At 41.1% G+C, this 20,810-nt stretch overlaps 2 protein-coding genes across 6 annotated transcripts in view; one reads left to right on the plus strand and one right to left on the minus strand.

Moving 5' to 3' along the window:
- fgd5a (FYVE, RhoGEF and PH domain containing 5a) overlaps positions 1–9,827 on the minus strand; it is a 52,625-nt gene extending 42,798 nt beyond the window's left edge. For both annotated transcript variants that reach the window (XM_031567460.2, XM_031567457.2), the window contains exon 1: positions 9,666–9,827. The gene's annotated coding sequence lies outside the window, so the exon portion shown is untranslated. The remainder of the gene's footprint in view (positions 1–9,665) is intronic.
- A 3,830-nt stretch (positions 9,828–13,657) lies between these two features.
- Positions 13,658–20,668, plus strand: uba3 (ubiquitin-like modifier activating enzyme 3). Of its 4 annotated transcripts, XM_012841195.3 has the most exons (18): positions 13,689–13,743; positions 13,880–13,918; positions 14,502–14,622; positions 16,139–16,219; positions 16,379–16,461; positions 16,557–16,637; positions 17,093–17,136; positions 17,232–17,296; positions 17,413–17,568; positions 17,748–17,850; positions 18,042–18,155; positions 18,485–18,538; positions 18,658–18,694; positions 18,807–18,888; positions 19,045–19,145; positions 19,414–19,477; positions 19,939–19,993; positions 20,126–20,668. In XM_012841195.3, the coding sequence occupies exons 1-18, from the start codon at positions 13,724–13,726 to the stop codon at positions 20,212–20,214; spliced, it is 1,389 nt and encodes a 462-aa protein (XP_012696649.1). In that variant the 5' UTR covers positions 13,689–13,723; the 3' UTR covers positions 20,215–20,668. The 4 variants fall into 4 exon arrangements, with proteins under 4 accessions (XP_012696650.1, XP_012696649.1, XP_012696651.2 ...); XM_012841196.3 differs by lacking the exon at positions 13,880–13,918 and having other exon boundaries at positions 13,658–13,743; XM_012841197.3 differs by lacking the exon at positions 13,880–13,918 and having other exon boundaries at positions 13,718–13,819.
- The last annotated feature ends 142 nt before the right edge of the window (positions 20,669–20,810 follow it).

Consider the following 20,810-nt stretch of genomic DNA (forward strand, 5'->3'; position numbering starts at 1 on the left):
GTCCTTTATTGTCCCGCGGCTGTCCCCTCGCTCGCCCTCTCTGACTCGTTTGTTGTGAAATCTAAAATTCAGACACGCCAATCCCTTCTCCCCTCCTCCTTTTAACAGCTTTTGGGTCAGTCTGGGATCTCTCATTATTGTCCAAATGCAGGACCTGAGGTTGTTTTTACGATGCTGTTCATCTTCGGTTTATGTATTCCCACAACAGCAAAGCTTCCATGCAATAACCACCAGATTTAGACCTCAAGAAAGAACAAAGAACATCTCTCTGTATGCCACAAATGGCTTATCCATAAAACTCTGCTTCACTTTTTGTGAAAAGGGCTGTTCACACACAGTACAGATACTATGTGTGTGTGTGTGTGTGTGTGTGTGTGTGTGTGTGTGTGTGTGTGTGTGTGTGTGTATGGGTGTGAGAATGTGTATGTTTAATTTTCTGTGCACATGTTACTGTGAGTATATGAGTGTATGTGTATGTGCATAAAAGGATGGATGTGTACACACACTTGAACACGTGTGTGGATGTTGCTGTGTTTGTTTCTTTTCATTTGTCTTTAATGAGGTTAAGAGGCAAACAGGGCTGAGCAATGATCCCCAGGACATAGCTGGGGTTCGGGCTACAGCAGATGAACACGAGGTCCCACCCATACATCTCGGCTTATTTGAGCGTCACTTGCGTCTACCATCTTATTGATGTTGTTATTAGCCTTTGCATAAATGAGAATTAATTTTCTCTTTTCGTTGCAGGTCCACGCGTCACATGATTTATATTACAATGCTCAGATGGTGTGGACGGAATGATTTGCGCTAATCTGATCAGTCCATGGATGATTCGATAGAAATGATTCACTCAAATGGCTCCATACCTCATAAAGTGAAACGTTGTGCCATAAAGCTCAATTAACGTGACAGCTGTCTCTTTTGTTCAGAGTGTGGGTGACATGCGGACAGCTCTAGCATCAACCCTGATGGCTTAACCTGAATCGACCTTGAGGAGGACTGTGATATGATGTGCACACTGAGGAAACAGACACAAATCCCAATCAATGAGAAGGAAGGGAACATGAAATCAGCGTTTACATAAATCCACATTTACCTTTACCTCACAAAACACCATCACAGAATAACCCCTTTCCATCGTTCGGTCCTGACCTAATTTCACTTTTCCGAATTTGAATTTGATCTGAATTTGAAACTGATCTGATCTGATCTGATGTGTTTTATTTTTGCAGTTCATCAAATACAATTGCAAAAATGTACTAACACAATAAGGTTGTTAAAAATGAACTGCTTTTACAGTATGGCGAAGGGGCACCTTACCAGATAGTGTATCCTTAGAAACACCTTCATGGACCAATTTATAAAGAGACAGGACAAACCACAGCACGACAGCAAACTAAAATAGGTGATAACTCATAATTAGTATTTGCTGTGGACAAGCTGTGATGGGACGTGTCAGAGAAATGAACGTGTGTTCCATCACTGTCAGTTGTTTAATCATGTCAAAATCAAACAATCCAGCATACTCATAACACCAACCCACTTTAGAGACCACCGATAGATCTTAATCACAGACTGCATCGTGTTTGTAGATAACAAGCATCAATAGATCTCATGTTTGTTTAAGAGCCGCATGGATCACAAGTTTATTGGAACTGCCGTGAGCTGAAACTATTGCTTCTCAGACAAATGGAGGCGTGTGGACTTGAAGCAGCAAATCAATACTAAAAAGGTTAACAAAGCAACTGCTTGATTTGGTGAGTAATTCAGGGTCATTATCATACACTGCTCTGCTCAACTAAGGTCAAACATAAACATCATTCACTACACAGCCATTCAATTTAAATGAGCTACTAAGTGTCAGGGCACTGTTAACTGAATCTAATAAAAAAGCACAGAATCAATTCTACACACAACATATACATATATCAGAATCAGAATCAGAATGGGATTTATTGCCAAGTAGGTTTACACCTACTTGGAATTTTTTCTGGTGTGAAGGTGCATACAGTAAACATAAAACATAGAAACATAGAAACACAATAAGTACTGTATATATACTGCACATATGCATGTGTATGTGTGTATGTATGTATATATATATATATATATAATAAACAGCATAGTATAATATATATATATATATACAGATTAAATTCTTTCTGAGACAGAGTCCAAGGAAGGTGTTTTCTGGATAACTAGGTTTTATTTCTGAAATGTTCAAGGTGCCTGCTGCAGTGCTTTGAACTCCATTATTTTTCAGCATCACCCCTCCCCATTCTATGGTGTCTGCCAATGATTTATGTGGCAGCTTTAGCACACCGTGCCCCTGAATGCTTATGTTTCCAAGTAACGGCAGACCCCAGGTAATCTTGAGAGAACCCAAATGTTTTTTGTGTGTGTGTGTTGGGGTATTTCTTTGAACCATGGCACCTCAATAAAGTGGAGAGATCAATACATGGTCAAATAACAAAGTGTTCAGTGTGTGTGCGTTACCCTATGTCTTTCTGTTGAACATTACACTCACATTAAACTCACTGACCTGGATAAATGAGCTTATAACACTGACAGCAAAGGCATCTTTAACTGACTTTTTATTATTTCCTTAATGCAATATTTGATTTGGCAATGTCTTTGAAAGAGGTCTCCCCAAAATGGCAGTTTCCTTTCAGAGCCGACAGGCAAAAGGACGTGCAAGACTTTAAGCAGAAACACACAAAAGTGTTTTGTCTAGCGAGATTATTTAAATTGCACAAGGGGCCGAGCATCACACGGCACCGAATAGGTGATACGAGCCACCAGGCGCTAGATTTTATTGGCCCCATTACACTTTTGTGCTAACACAGAAGGGAATGGCCCATAAAATGTGATACAGTACATCATCCTTAGGGCACACCTACTACCAAGGCCCTAGTTCCATCCGTTTGGACATATGTTTATTTCGCTGGGCAGAACTTGCCCCTCTTTGCACTACACAATTCCTTCATTTTTTTTCTTCCATGGTCTTTTTCTCATTTAGCTGCAGGGAGTCTTTCATTACCATGCTATCTCAAGAGGTTAAGAGGTTATTCTAACAGATATAGTAAAATGAAATTGTGCTTCCACATTACCGGTAGGGTAGGGAAGTAACTGGTTGCATGTAATCTGGGTTGTGTGATCAGATCACATAAATAAGGTTTAAAAAGGAGAGGGGTACATCTGAGAATCATAATCATAATCATAATACTGTTACTTTTCAGAAATTTTCAGAGATAGTTGTTTTCATTTTTTGGGGAGCGTAAATGAGTCTAGGGACCAAGGGGGATATTGGTCATACGGTCCAATCTCAGAAATCCTTTTGCAACATGGAAGCATGTATGTGTGGGCGTGTGTGTCTGTCTGTCTGCTTGTGTGTGTGGTGTGTGTGTGTGCGAGCGCCTTTCAATGATATGTAAATATCACATAGAAAGAGGGTTTTCCTAACATTCGTGATTGCAGTTTTACTCATGAAAGCTGAAATCAGTACCTGATGACGTTTTCGTGTTACATTGTTATTAACCAAGGACTTCTCATATGCAGGTCAAAAGATGCAGAAAGAAAGATAAAACATGCGGAGAAGGGCTTTGAATGACAAAGTCTGTCACACTAAAGCAGGCGTGCAGTGTCAAGAAGAAAGAAAGACGTAAGGTGAGAGAGAGAGAGAGACAGAGCGACAGAGAGGGAGATGAAGGCTCGTGCAGCGGTGGGATATAACACGAGATGTCTCCGTCTGATACCGCGGCTTTAATTAAGTTCTCAATGGGGAGACCACAGCAGCCACGTCTCATTATGCCCCGCGTGCTGCGTGCCCCCGCCCCGCCTTGCTCTTCACAAGCCATTAAAAATGGCCACAAGGGTCGTTGTTTGTGCGGGCAAACACAGTTTCCTCTCACCCATCACACCACTGGTAAACAAATTTGGATAGATGTCTTTAGGCGGGATGTGGCTCCTTATTCCCCCGAGCACCAATGCGGTGTGAGACCCTTGTATGTCGCAGAGGCTCAGACACGCTTGTCATTATAACAGTAAGTTTGCTGGTGATTGCATATTATTCTCAAAGGTCATTTTTATGAGCCGTTCATATCATATCATATCATACCATCATGCCGAGGCATACCTGCTTGTAAAACATTCATGGCAATGTCACAGCAGGGTTCCGAGTGACTGGCATGTTTGTGTCTGAGATGTGCGTGTCCAACAGCTGATGGAAAATGTATAAGTAATACTTCAATGAAACAAAATATGTGTCCAATGTAGGTTCCCCATTAAAGCCCTCACTCACAAGAAATATTAATGACTGCATACAATGTGCGTGTGTGTGTCTCCTGGGAATAAGACCACCTCACCGTGAAGTGCTGAGGAGAGGTTTACATTAATGTTTTGCATTGATTAGCACTTTTCTCTCTTGTCTGCATCTTTTTCTGCAGTTGTCACGCTCTAACGTTTATGGCTCTCTCTCCTAAGCCCGGTGAGCTTGGATCCTGAATGGTTGAAACTTGTTAATGAGACAAAGTAATAACTAAAATAAACGTAAACATATAAACTGAAAGAAATTCAGAGATGTGTGATATCATATTAGATAGGATGTCTAAATAAATATGAATTGTGGATGGTTGAATAGCTTTGTTCCTATTAATGCTGTTGCTGTGACCACGTTGGGAATATTGGACACAGTGACCAATACACACTGGGCAAGCACTAAGATACGTATGCTTGTGGTGAGGTGATGGATGGCAGAGCTGGGATGGGAGGCACACCCATATGAGTATGGGAGTGGTTTAAGCCTCTCCAGCCATAATCCATCAGTGCTGGGCGATCCACCAGGCCCAACAGTAAACACAGATGCTGGAGGTCCTGTACCGGTAGGATGAAAACAACAACAACAACAACTCCCTCTCCTGTGTTTGCTACTAGAGCAGCTGAACCCCAAGCCATAGGCAAGTCACAGGATGCAATTACTACATCCATACTTATCATGCACTTTGTCATAATAATTGTTAATATTAATATATGATCAAAGTCTTCAGGCTAGGCCAGAACAAATCTATCATATCCTACCTTCACAGAATGTGCCAAATGAGCCACACTCAAATAATACATAAAAGAAAGCAGCAGTGACACATTACTTTTCATCACTTGGGTATTTCGGATATGGTGCTATCTGTAAGAGTGCATAATGGTACTCTTGAAGATCAGAGTGAGATATCATTGATTTCATGGTGAATGCTATCCATCAGCTGTAGACCTACGTTTGATGTGCAGACTACAGCTGCCAGTGAAGTAAATCAGTGGAAAACTTGACAAATGCGCCCAGAGATATTAATGTACACAGAAGGATGAGAATAATCAATGGAAGAGTGACACAGCGACTGATGTTGGTTTCCAAACCGCCCACTGAAGACCCTCTCAAGTCATGACTGTTGCACAGCATTTATTCCACAGCAACTTAACAAAACTCCCACCACAAAAATGTATGCATTTCCGAACAAGGATTTCATTCATTTTTCACATTCACTATTATGCTGCGATTTCCTTCTTCGTTCATACTTAAAGGCCTTTTGTGCACTTGAACGAAACGAAGCAATCAAATATCAGCTGGCGTCTCCTGGTGCAACTGGTGCTCTTATTGCCTGCCCAGAGAGGAAGGGTTGTGGGAAATTAAAAGTATGCCTCACATAAAGGGAACCAGCTTTGTCTTTGACTTCACAGCTTGGATATCAGCGATCACCATTTATTTATCTGTTGCTCAGAGTGCATCCAAGAAACACATGCTGCTCTTTCCTCACCAGTGGTGGAAGGCACTGATGATGATGATACTGATGACAATGACGCTCATCAGTCATCATCCTCTTGTTTATATCTAGGATGAGTGACAGAAATCCATCTTGAAGTCCACTGAAGGGGCAGATAGCAGAGACAGACGGGGGCTAATGGGCACATCTCTAGCTGAAGACAGAGACAGAGAGAGAGACGGGCAGAGAGACAGACCCAGACACCGTGATAAAGACTTTGTCATGATATCTGCAAATGGACTGTGACAATTGCTTGTCCTCCGCCACATAAGGGAGCTCCATCGAGCGTTGCGGTGCAGTGTGGTGTGGTGTGGCACGGCCAATCAGGCTGTTGGCTGTGTGAGAAATCCCTCTGCAGGGAGCCGCCTGGCACCAGCCGGCCGCGGACATTAACCTTGCTGTGCCCCACACCTTGCTAACGGCTCCACACAACACCACACGCCTGATGAACGGGGCTGGGGGTTGTCAGGGGGGAGAGAGGGAGGCGGGAGGGAGATTGCCAACACGATACTCTTTGCTCACGAGTGCTCATTAAAAATCAGAGCCCCATTACTGGGAGAGGGAAGACGGAGAGACTGATACCAGAGGGGTGAAAGGTTTCTACTTCATTAAAACATGCAGCTTTGGCTGGATGAAAATAGACTTTTATTTCTACTTCATTATTGTGTGGGAGAAAAAATTGAGAACAGGACCATTTAGAGGTCCAAATGTAGCTTGAAACAGGGAAACTGATTATAATCGGATGGGAGAGTTGATACTTAAGGACACAAGGAGTGCGCAGTGTTTGTGAAAATGACAACAAGCTATTCCCGCACAAGCAAGACTAATGGATGAACAAATGCTCAATTGATGAGATTTCCCTGCGTGGGCTATATATAAGGTATTTATCCTGAAGGCAGGGAGAGAAAGACACACAGAAAGTGAGAGATCGAGAAAGAGAGAGAGAGAGAGAGAGAGAGAGAGAGAGAGAGAGAGAGAGAGAGAGCAAAACGCAGTACAACAAAAACACTCATCAAAGTGTACTACCTGACCTTAGGGCTGCAATAGGACACAATTATAATTAATTACACAATCACAAAAATATTTTCTGTCAACAAATACTATGAAAATAACCCATATATCTTTCCAGACATAATCACTCACTCTAGTGATACCGGCCTGGTAGTAAATTCCAGTCAAATAGTAATGCCCCACCATACTGCATCAAAAATGGCTCCGGCGGTCTCCCCCTCCTGTCTCAGTGGTTAAATCAGTGTGGTTCCACCCCCACAGTGACCACAAGCCAAGGATTTACTCTATTTATTACCTCAGCGGAGCATTTAATTTCCTGGGCATTTAGGTGTGTTAGCGCTACAAGCGGGCATGTGTCAGTGCTGGCAATCAGTCAGGGTGATGCAGAAAGACAGTGACACACGGCAGACTCCTTAAGCAGGTGCTACATTCTGCTTCATTTCGGCAGGGCTGGGTTGGGCTCACACAAACAGAGGAATAAAGTAGAGAGTGAATATGTGCATGGGGGTGTGAGAGAAAGAGAGAGAGAGAGAGAGAGAGAGTGAGAGAAAGAGAGAGAGAGGGAGAGAGAGAGAGAGTGTGTGTGTGTGTGTGTGTGTGTGTGTGTGTGTGTGTGTGTGTGTGTGTGTGTGTGTATTTGTTTGTATGATAATGTGTATTTTTTTGTATGATAATGTGTTCACAGTATTTAATGGTGTTCATATCTGTTACTTAGTTCTCTATGAGTGTCTGTGTTTGTTTTTTGTGTGTGTGTGATTTACCTAAACAAAACACATCGAACCATTGATTGCGTCTGGGAAACTCCTACACCTCAGGGTACAGGTCACTCTATCGGGATTGTCTCTAATCAGAACACCTTCCCATCTGTGTTAGAGTGAATATTGGTACACCGTTAATGTGTCAGTAATAGTTGTTCTCCCCCTAAGATGGTGTGCTGACTTTCGCTTTATTGATTCATTGCAGGTCATCTCCGGGGCACTGCTGACGATGGAGCTGCCCAGATACAGTCAGGGTCTGTGGGTGCGCTAGTGGCATTAAGTATCATAGTTACGTCTAGATGGGAATGGATAAGGAATGTTACCTGTCGTTCCCCCTTCATTTCAGTAGGCACCCTTTGCCAATGTGTTAGTCTTCAAGATTTAATAAGGTTGCAGTGGCTTTAGCAGTGCACTATTATTGCACTGCACCTCTGACCGCACAGTCTTGAAGGGAATTACAGGAGCAACAGTGGATTTTGAGATCTGCGCTATACACAGTGCAGCAGAGCAGGTTAAATAATTAATTTGAACATTTACAGTGGTTATATGCTGCTGGTTGTAAATATGGCTACTAACAGTCAGCTCAGCTGAGAAATGCGTTAGCACAGTCTTTTAATGCTACCTTTCTGTATCCCAGTCTGTTATGAGTGGAGACATTAAATACGTAATGACCTCAGTGCAAAGTGTGTGAAATAGTGGCTATCTGTGGCTTGTTTTCAGTACCGTTGGGCAATGAGCAAGCTGTTAAGATTCATAAAAACACCCACTCTCATCCAGCTGCCATCCAAGCAGCTCAACAAAGGAACAGTGCAATAGAATTAAAGTTCATAATCTGTTCACGACGGTAACATAAAAGACCATTGGCCTCACAAAATATGTGAAAGCCTGCTGGTGGAACTCGTGAAAGAGACATATGTCCACCTTTGTCACCAGCACTGGCCCAAACACTCACCCCCCACCCCCTTCCTCAAACATGTCCTGAGCAAGGGAGGAAGGATATACCCCACTTCCCAGTGCTCCACCCTGCCAAACGCACAGAGAGGAAAGAGGAGGGGACCAAAACCTAAACTCCCAGAGGGATAAACCTGAGGGTGGGAACCGTCACAGCATTTAACGCCGCCCGCCATGCCTGACATTCCTGCGCACAGCGTTTCACAAAAGGATCACTTGGCCTGTCCAAAAAGGCTGGGAGTGTATGTTTCAATCATGCAAAATATGTGTTTTATCTAATAGCAGCCCATTGACTGAAGACATCACATTCAGACTATAAGTAAAACAGAGCATACCATACCTGCTTCTAAGTTCAATAAGTTAATTATTTCACATGCAATATTTAATTTACTTTGCAAGATTTGGTTGATTGATTGATTGATTGATTCAAGATTTTTTTAAATGTGTTTGCATGTCCACAGGTAAAGACAATAGAGGAAATGTCCAGAGAAGGACAGGACACAGGAAATGCAAGCAGAAAATAAACGAGGGCTGCAGTAGCCAGATGAAAAAGTAGCGGCATTCTGTAGTATGGGGATCTACAGTAAATGTATTCTCGCCCTGTCTTTGAAAGATGCTTGATGGCAGTTTACTCCCTCCAAAAAACTGACAGGTTGTACCAAAGCAATGCTGTTAAATAATGCATGACCCAGAAACTCAGAATCTACATTGTTAGGCTGATCTTTGCCCGTAATAACAAAATGAATAAAATGTTTAGTTTCAGTGCAATTATTGCTAGGTTGTGTAGAATTAGCAGTTTCTGGAATTTTTTATTTTATTATCAGTTTAAAAGATATATATGATGCAATCACAGGTCTACAACTACTGTTGACACATTACAAATGTTCTGAAACTTGAACAAAAGGTGTGCTGAAATGTGCGATTTCTGATAGACCTGAGGTTAAGAACTTCACATGGAATTAGAGACTTGATTCTTAAGATGTAGGGGAAAACTATTACACTTTTGGAAAAAGAATCAGTAATTCTGTGATTTACATGAATGTGACAGCAGTCATCCAAGGTATGCCATATTGGTTTGTACAGAGCTATGTATCAAAATTACCCAACTTCAGTGTCAATATGCATGTTTGTGTACCTGCGATTTGGTGAGCAGTAACCCATGGTTTGGTTCACGTGTGTTTTTTCTCTGGTCCACCTGGCATTCTAAAGCTCCATCTTGGAGAAGCTCAGTAGGACAAAACAGCAGGAAAAACATATGAGGCAAGGTCGCTGCGCACCCTCCACCCCTCCATGCAGGAAGTGCCGAGCACAGAATTGCCTTTGGGGCCCGGCCCATCAGAGACAGGAAGTACAAAGTGCAAACCAGCAACGACGACACACCCTTTAAACCAGGAAGTACATAAGGCTCACAGTCTCTATGACATTTCAACAACAAATATGTGCTATGAAATTACTACAGTAATAATCGGTGATGAATAATTTAACTGAGGATTGATGAGGATCTGGATCACATATCAAGAATCTACACACATATCAGTTAATACAAAATAATCCATTTTATTTTTTTTTGATACATTTTATTGATGTATTCATAATGATTCAGAGTTTCTACATATATACATTGCACATGTAAATTTAGGAGGGTAAAGCCATCACAGGGTGCAGTTGGGTTTTACCACATTAAAAAAATAAATCTACAGCTCTGACTGTTATGAATGCTATTAACTGAAAATTAGCTTAGTCCTTCCATTTAGAACTGACATTGAAGATGTTATACCATCTATGTTGCTGGAGGTTTGTTTCCATATAAGCCATTCAAAGCATTAGCTAACAAATATGGACACCTCTCTGTATATTGCAGACCTGAGCCATCAAATGGAAGGGGAGCACTTTCACAGTTTACAAGGAATATTTAGAGAGGTTCAATGAATGCACCCCAGGCAATCTCAGCATTAAAGTAAACACATCCATCACATATTAAATAATGTAATAAGTGCCTAATGCGCAACAGGGGATGATTCTTCCTGAACACCATGTGTCAGTGCAAGAGTACATTTCCTGTGTTATTTATTCAGGCACTCTTGACAAGCAGGGGGTTTTATACGTTAGACATGTAAAAGTGAGTTTCATTACCCTTCCAAATAAATACTATGTGCAAACACAAATGTGTTCTCAAGAAATGCACACACACACACACACACACACACACACACACACACACACACACACACACACACACACACACACACACACACACACACACACACACACACACACACACACACACACACACACACACACACACACACACACACACACACACACACACACGTACAGTCCCCTTGTCTTGTGCACACATACAGTACAGTACTGTAATGATGTGCTGAGCAGCGCAGATAAATCACACAGGCTTTAATCAAACCACAAAGGCATGGAGAATAATCAATCACTCCCAGCACAGCACCCCATGAAGACCCCTCTCTTCTTGTCTCTCTTGCAGTGCCAGTTACTGCCCTCCATGATGGTGTCACATCGCCATTACCATTATCATTTTGCATTTTGCAGAGTGTACAATTACACGGCATCAACACTGGAGGACAAAAGGACAGGGAAAAAAAACAAAAGCATCCATTACATTTTAAGTAAACTTCTGAAAGTGTTGATGCACAAATAGTTGGGGCACATCTCTAAATGAGATGTGCTGACCAGAATGGATGCGTGTCGGGGATAGTCCTCCGCAGACAGAAGTCGAACCAGAGCGCATGCATAATGGAGATCATAAAAAGATTTCTCCAAAGCTAAATCTCATTCTGGTCACAATGGACGCTCTTTGGGTAAATGTAAGGTGTCGCAGTGATGAATGACGGAAGGTAGTCACCTGAAAGGCAAAGATATGACATTGAGAATGATCTTGGGGGAAAAAAACGGACACTTTGATAAATGTCATGGTACAAAGAGGGCGCTGACATTTTGAAGAATCTCACTGGGGCAGATGAAAGTGGTCAGCTGCAAAATCAACACAGAAGAAAACATCTGTGCAAATAGTATAATTACTGCATATTGACTTTTTTATCACCATGGGTTAGATATTGAACAATAAATATATTCAGTAAACATTGACTTGTACTCAAAGCCTACATACAACGCAAAAAACTATTAGCAGTTTTGGCCATCAGACACAAAGAGAGAGCTAAAATGTCAGTCCTTCATCCATGAAGGACACACTAAAACGATCAAGATTACTCATCAGGTTTCACTGATAATCCCACAAAATGAAAAACTCATTAAAATGTGAAAACACATATTTCATCCCTTGTCTTCTTCTCTGTCCAGGGAATAATTAACATTGATATGCTCATGAACAAATGCCCCCCCCCCCACAAATGCATATGCAAACACATGCATACACACACAATGTAAAGAAGAAGTTGAAATTCCATCCACGTGCAATCAAATGTGAAACCTTACTTAAAATTAGATTACTTTATTGTCATAGTGCAGAGTACATCTAACCAGAAGTGCAAAATAATAGTATTATTCACAGATAAGTGCAGGTATAGGTAAGCACCACAGTATAAATGATGCTATATCTCAGTATGTACAGTGTCATTGACAGCGGTGAGCAACATATATTATTGTGATTATTATATAATATATAAGAAATGTTATACATAGGTTAAGTGGATGAGTTGGAAAGGGGAGTGTGTATATGTAAGGGTTGTATGAGCAGTATAGACAAAAGTGCACGTGTTGTATGTTGCAATATAAAACAGTAATCTGAACAACGCGAGAGATTCAGCCTGTGCAAGAATGGGCAGTGCAGTAATGAGCGCTGTGGTGTGAAGTTCAGCTGAGTCACAGCCTCAGGGAAGAAGCTCTTCCTGAGCCTATTGGTGTGGGACAGGAGGCTCCTGTAACGCCTGGCGGATGGGAGGAGAATAAAAAGTCCATGGTTAGGGTGGGATGCATCCTTGATAATGCTTTTTGATAAATGTTCTCAATGCTGGGCAACTAGGTGTCGGTGATCCGTTGGGCAGTTTTCACCACCCGTTGGAGTGCAGTCTGATGCGAAGCAATTGCCATACCACACTGAGATACAGTTGGTGAGTAAGCTCTCGATAGTACGGCAGTGAAAGTCCACCAGTATCCTGGGACACAGGTGAACTCTCTTAAGGCTATGCAGGAAGTAAAGCCACTGTCGCACCATTTTATTCAAGTTGGAGGAGTTCAGGGACCAGGTAAGATCATCGGAGATGTGGACACCACATACTCCACTACAGCTCTGTTGATGTAGTGTCCAAGGAGTCCACATTGATCTCCTTGGTCTTCTGGGTGTTAAGGGCCTGGTTGTTGTTGTTGCTGGACCTCATCCCTGTAGGCCGTATTGTCATCCCCTCTGATCAGGCCTAACACGGTGGTGTCGTCTGCAAACTTCATTATGGTGTTAGAACCTTAAGGTGTAGGCTATACAATTTCCTTTAATGCTGTTGGTATGGGAAGATCAAAATAGACATTAATGAGCTTTGTCCTTGTGAGCTTTGAGAACTTTGTGAGCAATGTAGCCTATTGAACTTTTTAGGCTTATTCCTCGCAGAGAAAAAAAAGCTAATCACGAGTCTCTTCAAACAACATGAAAATATCCATGAATAAAAGTAAGAGCAGACATTCTCCTCTCCACTACACAAGCCCATGATATCTCTTAGGATTTGTGAAAGAATGAGAGATTAAAGATTACTACACCAAGTCCTTTAAAAGGATTTGTAAACTAATAAACACTGTGCTTGTAGGCGTTGTTGGGACAATACAATTAAGTGATCTAATCTAATCTAATCTAATTTCACTGACAAAAAGTGATCATATGCTCATGAACAGCTTCATGAAAGCTTCCAGGAGGAGTAATTAGAACAATCACCCCTTTAAGTCGTTCACATGGCGAATTGTGCCACCTGCTGGTAGACCCAGTGTTTCAACTACGACAGACAGACACAAATGTGTTCTATTTAGTTTTTCATTAATTAAAAATAGCAAACAATATATAGAATACATCTGAAACCATTATCCATAAAATACACACAGGTACGCTATTTTCGGTGTTGAAAAAATACACATTCTCTAGACTACAGGTGCACGGTCAGCTGATTGGTCTGCAGGCTCCCTCGCAAAGCATTCTGGTCATAACAGTGGACATGAAACATGGCGGAAGGAGATGAACCGTAAGTCCCGATGTGTACTGTTTATTTCAGGACAATGTTCCCACACTCTTAACAGTGCAGAGAATCTCAAAAACTGGTAATGGCAACTGGCTAATAGCACAGCATGTATGAACCTTCTTTTCTTCTCTCCTTTTAGGGAGAAGAAAATAAGAAGAATAGAAGAACTGACTATGAAGTTAGTAATTAATTGCTAGTAGCCTACTGCTGCAGGTCTTGAAGAACAGGGCTAGTTAACCCTAACGTAAAAGTCAGCTAGCTAGACGGCTAGCCGTGTTTAGTTTACTTTGGTTAATCCTTTTACTTGAATTTTGCTTAGCTTAATAGCTTTTAGGCTAACTAGCCTACAGTTGTTATGTCTTGATACGACCATGCAGAAAATCCAGAGATGTTATTCAATCACAAACTGACACGTAAGATCTGTTGTACTGTCACTGTGGGCAAGTTAGCTTAGCGATACTGACAAGAAAGCAAGTAAAGCTTGTTATCGTTTGCTGTGAAGGAGCGGTGAAACGTTAGCTAGCCAATCCAAAAACACCCTCACTCACTATTGATATCTAAACAGTGAGGTCCCAGGGAATATGTATCCTATTTTTTCGGTGTCTGTAACTTAATGAACTTTTCATTAGCCATGTTGTTACCTGTCTTAAGTGCAGGGCCATCCTGACTGTTCAGTTTCTGGTTGTATTGTGACACTGATGCTTCTCAAATGTCAAGTGGAAGGGAATGTAACTCTGTCTGAATCCCTGTGTTCCCTTCAGCATGGTAGTGAATGGGGGCAGTGGAGACCAGTGTGACTGGGATGGTCGCTGGGACCATGTCAAGAAGTTCTTAGAGAGGCCAGGACCCTTCACGCACCCTGACTTTGAGCCAAGCACAGAGGTAAGAAATGCTCCCCATTTGTCATTCCATTAACAGAACGTTTTTTTGACAACCACAAATTTGACAAAATGTCAATTAAGTCTGGCCATAATTGTATTCTTAAGCCGTACATCTATGGACATTTAGCTTGGTGTTGCTGAAGTCTCAAATCCTAGGCAAAATTGTTCTACAAATTCCATTTATGGTTAATGTTTTCAGAATGAAGGTTAATCAGTATATGACTTAAGTAAAAGTAAAACTGTAAAAATGTAGTGCTAATCTGTGTGTGTGAAAATACAAATACTTTTTTTTTATAACTATATAACTCAGGGTAGGAAATTTACATATTTTTTGGGGGGCAATTTTTGCCCCCACTTACTGAAATCCAGGGGCATTTAACAAAAAATTGGGGGCACTTTTAGAAACTTGTGAAATAACATTTAACCTTTGTTCAAAATAATAAACACACTTATTTAGTCTTACAGTATATGGGCAATTGTCATCAAATGGCAATAATAAGACTATTAGGCAGTAGTCTACGAATTCAAAGTGTTTTCTTAGATTTTTTGAACAAAAACCAAACAAATCAGACAATCATATTCAATTTTATTCTTATTTCTTTGTGGTTATTTATTGTTATTATTAAATTTTTAACTATTTAATTATTAACAATCGTTTTTTCTTTCTTTTTTATAATAATAACGTATTGTATTTATGGATTTTTGTGTTACCTTTAATCATGTTGTACTTACCATAGTAGGCCTACAGGAAATACAGATAGGACTGGTTAGCTAGCTTGCAAGCAAGCCTTTGTAGCTAACGCACTATCAGAGCTAGCTCACGTTAGCTAACTATCATTAAACTAGCTAAACCGAACTAAATAATTTCTAAAATTATTGTTACTAGTTATCATTCACCGTAGGCGATGGTGTGTTGCTTGGCGCCTGGTGACGAAGGCCATGTATTTCTGTATGTTTTCGCTCCCCTTGATGAAGTCAGCAGAAGAATTTGCCCATGCTGGATTGACAACGACTTTGGCAACTCGTTGCAAACAAGTCCAACATGCCTTCAAAAAAATTCGGGTCTTTTTTTCGTCGTCATCCTCCACCCTTCCATCCTCCACCCCGAGCCAATCTAGCTTCCAGTTTTCGACGGTCGCTGGGTGTGTGAATTTTATCTTTTAGAACCTGAGATGGTGACAGAGACTGTGTTTGCTCATCCTCATTTCTCCTCACTCTCGCAGTCACAGGTCTGATTAAGAAGCGCTCCAAATATTTTTTGTTAGAACGTTCGGTTCTTCACGCACACGCAACAATCAGTCAAGGCGAAAATCAAAACATTTAATGGCAACTGGACCAGGTCATAAGCTACGATGTTTTTGACAAGTTCATTAAATTATTATTACAGAAAATTATGGGGGCATTTTTTGCCCCTCTCCTAGTCATATCAGGGGCAAAATTATATTTCTTAGGGGCAGTTTTGCCCTTTGCCCTCGTGTATTTCCGACGCTGATATAACTGTTTTTTTTCCCCAATAGGCTCTCCAGTTTCTGCTGGACACATGCAAAATTCTTGTCATTGGCGCTGGAGGACTAGGTTGTGAACTTCTGAAAGATCTGGTATGACACCTTCTTCATTCTTCACATACTTTATTTCAGTGCACTTCACATACGCAAAAGATTGTTGAAAATGTGGATGTTTCTTATATTAGTGTTTGGCTTCATCAAATCACATTACTGTATGTGTTTTTCTTCCTTTTTTTAAAAATTATTCTTAAGGCCTTGTCAGGGTTTCGCCATATACATGTAGTAGACATGGATACCATTGATGTGTCAAACCTCAACCGACAGTTTCTTTTTAGGTGAGTTTTATTTCAGTTTAGTTTTTTCCAACCGCAGTAGTTGTGTGATGTTGCATTGTGACATTATAATGTGCTGTCATGGTCCCCTAACCTAGACCTAAAGACGTAGGACGGCCAAAGGCAGATGTGGCAGCAGACTTCGTCAACAGTCGTGTTCCTGGATGTTGCGTTGTACCGTATCCTTATACTCACTGGGTCAGCAGCGGGCCTGCACACAAAACTAAAGCAGATTTAGTCTGCACTATGGTTTCCCATTATCAGTGTGTGACGTTATGTGTTGTAATGGGATGTGTGGTTTGCTACGGTGGAAATTTCCTTATCTTCCATTGTGTGGCTTTCACGGCTCAACGTTTTTGGGTTGTCAATCTCACGAGACCTTGCCCTAAAACATTCTGAAAGCTTCGTATCTCAGATGTCCTCTCGTTATCTTGTCCCTTGATGTTCATCTTGACTCATCCTTGAAGCATTTGGAGCTAGAAAAAAGAAGCAATATTTTATGATAAACATGTACGCAAGTGCTGTTATTCATATTACTAACATAGGGTGTAATAGGATACGGGTAAATCAAACATTACGTTTACTTTTCATGCTCAGTTCAACCCCTAGTAGCCTTAACAACTTAACAAATCAGACATTTCACGAAGATTCAAGACTTTGATGAGGCGTTTTATCGGCGTATGTTTGCATGATGTTTCTCACGGCCTAATCGTCAGCATTGCAAGCCTTTGGAGTTTATGTCTGTGTTAAACCCCAGGTGTCATCCTTCACAGAATTCCACATCATTGTTTGTGGCCTGGACTCCATCATTGCCAGGAGATGGATGAACGGAATGCTGGTGTGCTTTTAAATCATGTCATTTAACAACAACATATCGTATGATAAACCAACAGCTGAGTGTTTATACTCTCCACACTCCTCAACTCTCAGTGTGGTGGCCTGCCTGTTTTGTAGATGTCCCTACTGGTCTATGAGGATGGCATTTTGGACCCCAGCTCCATCATCCCTCTCATTGACGGGGGGACTGAAGGCTTCAAGGGAAACGCCAGGGTCATCCTGCCTGGCATGACTGCCTGCATTGACTGCACCCTGGAACTCTATCCCCCACAGGTGAGTAGGACATTTAAGAAATATGTCAATATTGTGTTGTGTGACAAGCCATTGCTTAAGTTATTTGTTAGTTATTTTCTTTAGTTTTTTGTTAGTTCTTTTTGTTAGTTCTTCTTTTCATTTATTGTCATTAAATCAATCTAATGAATTTCATGTATTTGTTTTCCTTGGTCCATCAGATAAACTTCCCCATGTGTACCATAGCTTCCATGCCGAGGTTACCTGAGCATTGTGTGGAATATGTCCGAGTTCTTTTATGGCCCAAAGAGAAGCCTTTTGGAGGTAGCTGTCCCCAATATATCAAACACATCAATTCCACATGTATTCTTGATGGAAAATAAGGTTGTTGCACCTCAGGGGGCAATGTGATCTTAGCACTAGGCTTATTGCTATAAGGCAAACCATATGAGTGGTCTGTTGCCCTGTGTTACCAGCTTTGCCATCATCTGCCTTTTCTTGTGTGGTGCCCATAGATGGTGTTGGCCTGGACGGGGATGACCCGGAGCATATCCAGTGGGTGTTTGTGAAGTCCCAGGAGAGGGCGGCAGAATACAGCATCACAGGAGTGACCTATAGACTCACTCAAGGTGAGCAGTGACCCTCTCCATTCACGATGTAGCACGCTTTATTTTAGTCCCATCTCCACGGAGCCCTGGCCTAGAAAACTTGCTTTGAGGGAGAGCTCTTATTAAACTCAAAATGTCAGAAGGAAATTCAAACAGTCACCAGTCATGAGTGGAGGTATTCAACCAAAACCTAAGGATAAGGCTAGGTGTCTGCAGCATTTATACAGACTGCTTTAGTCCTCTACTATAATACATTGCAGTAGTGGCTTATGGTCTGTAAAGTCTTATTTCAAGACAGGCAGAGTCATGTCAATAATCGATTGTAAACATTGGGGTTCCTCCATATTTAGGTGTTGTGAAGAGGATCATTCCTGCCGTGGCCTCCACAAATGCTGTCATTGCTGGTATGCTCACAAACTGTACAAACAAAAGCAAATAATGAACTTTTGAAATGTATTCATTAATAATCGTTTACCAGTACATTAGTTGAACTTGAGTATAATACTTTTGTTTTCCCTCTCAGCATGTTGTGCAACAGAAGTATTTAAAATTGCCTCGAGGTGGGTTTCTTTTCTCTGGTGTCCACACTACTTATACACTACTAAATTAGTGATCTGAGTCCTGTATGTCTGTCCATGTACTCTTTGATTATACGCCTCTTTACCTTGACAGTGCCTACATTCCTCTGAACAACTATTTGTTGTTTAACGACGTTGATGGGCTGTACACTTGTACCTTTGAGGCAGAGCGGAAGGTCAGTCTATCTCATTTTTCTTGCCTTAACAACCATAGTTATTATTCTCTTTTCTTATCAGTCATGTGATTATGTGTTTGATAATTATTTTCTTTCATTCATATATATAATACTATATATATATATGTGTGACAGTGTGTGTTCTGTGTTTTGTAGGAGAACTGCTCTGCCTGCAGTCAGGTTCCTCAGGATTTACAGTTCCCTTCCTGTGCAAAACTGCAGGAAGTGCTGGACTACCTGACTGAGAGTGCCTCACTGTGAGTCCTCAGGAACAGCCTTGCTATAAAATACCCAAATAACTATATTCACACCAAAGTCATATTCATACACTATCAGAAAACTTTTGGGTAATGGGGAGATATAATTCTATAGAGAAAGTTTCTGTATCAACCTGTAATACGATAAGAAGTTTAGGCTAGTGAGAGAAAGTTTCAGTGTGTTTACAATGTGTTTGCAGCTGTTAGAGATTCCTTTTAAATTGGTTTGAACCCTCCATGCATCTGTCGCCCCTTTTTCTCCTTAAAGACAAATGAAGTCTCCTGCAATCACAGCAACCGTTGAGGGGAAGAACAAGACACTTTACTTACAGGTAAAACAGGCAGTATGGAGTTCTAAGTCTAAAACAAGCTAACTAACTAGCTGAAACCAACAACTTGTCGAGTAAACAACAGCACAGTTGGCACTCATAAAAGAAAAATTTTGCTGACATTTCCAGACGGTTTAAGAGCCTTATGTACATTTTTGTGGCGTTTCCGCCCCGCAGAACAAAACTGCATGGTTAGTTTGTACTACAGGTATAACATAAAAACAATTCTTTTGCAGGTTGAAACACAAAAAAGATACCTACAGAACATATTCAAGTAATGATAAAACCTGCATACTGTGGCTTTAATGTTTTGCATCATAACTGAGAATGCTGGCGGCCGTTATGCTATAGCACATCATCGCTTATTTCACTGGGATATACAGTACAAGACTAATAATTAACTCTGTGGGACATCTAAGTGAATCTGATGGATGTTTGTTTAAGTTTCCCGTTTTCCCCTTCAGACGGTTGCCTCAATTGAAGAGAGAACGCGTCCAAACCTCAGCAAAACACTTAAAGGTGAAAACATATTTCATACCTGGTTGGCATGCCATGTTACATCCAACTTCATTCTCTCTAGACTTTTGGTTTATGTCAAAATATGTGTACATGAACAATGACTTTGGCTTTTTTCTCTGAATACGATTCTAGAGCTTGGACTATCAGATGGACAGGAACTGGCCGTGGCTGACGTGACCACTCCACAGACATTGCTCTTCAAACTGCACCTCTCCTCATAGGATAAACTGGCCTTCCATCATATGTAGCCTCGCTAAAATAACAAAGTGGAACACAGACACAAGGACAGGAAATATTGGAGAAATATTGGTAAAAGTGTTTTTGAATGCAATTATGTAAATGGGCCAGTTTATGAATGTTTCTTTTGCTGATTGCAGCCGTTTTCCTCTGTTGTGGATTTTGGCACGTCACAATGGAAGCCACATTGAAACTACTACTTGTATGTTTGTGGAAATGTGTGTGTGATACAGTAGTCTTTTTAATGCACTGCAGCCTCTGCACCGGGAGAATTCATCTGTGTTTGATTTTGTTTTCTGTTCTGTGCAAGATGTTTATTTATTGTAAATGTTTTGGTGTGTGGCATCCTTTGTAGTTGTATGCTTCTGTATATGGACAATGAACAAACCAACAGAAGGAGAAAAACCTTTGTAGAAAGTAAAGTCATTTTTTTTTAAATACTGGTCTCAGTTTTCTTTAGTTCACACATCCATGTTTGTCGTTTATATGAGCATTACTCCCAGTCCCACAGACCCTCTCGTAAGTAGGAACCCAGGTTGGGCTAAGTGAAGAAACTGGGTTTACGAATCCTAGTCACCAT

The sequence above is a fragment of the Clupea harengus genome, chromosome 5 (assembly GCF_900700415.2).
Source record: "Clupea harengus chromosome 5, Ch_v2.0.2, whole genome shotgun sequence".
NCBI classification, from domain to species: Eukaryota; Metazoa; Chordata; class Actinopteri; order Clupeiformes; family Clupeidae; genus Clupea; species Clupea harengus.

Excerpts from the sequence above, each read along its gene's own strand:
- uba3 (XM_012841197.3), top strand. The coding sequence starts at position 13,737 with ATGAACCGTAAGTCCCGATGTGTACTGTTTATTTCAGGACAATGTTCC. Across the intron at positions 17,297-17,412 it reads GATGGATGAACGGAATGCTG|ATGTCCCTACTGGTCTATGA; the intron begins GTGTGCTTTTAA and ends CCTGTTTTGTAG. Across the intron at positions 18,539-18,657 it reads CACAAATGCTGTCATTGCTG|CATGTTGTGCAACAGAAGTA; the intron begins GTATGCTCACAA and ends TTTCCCTCTCAG.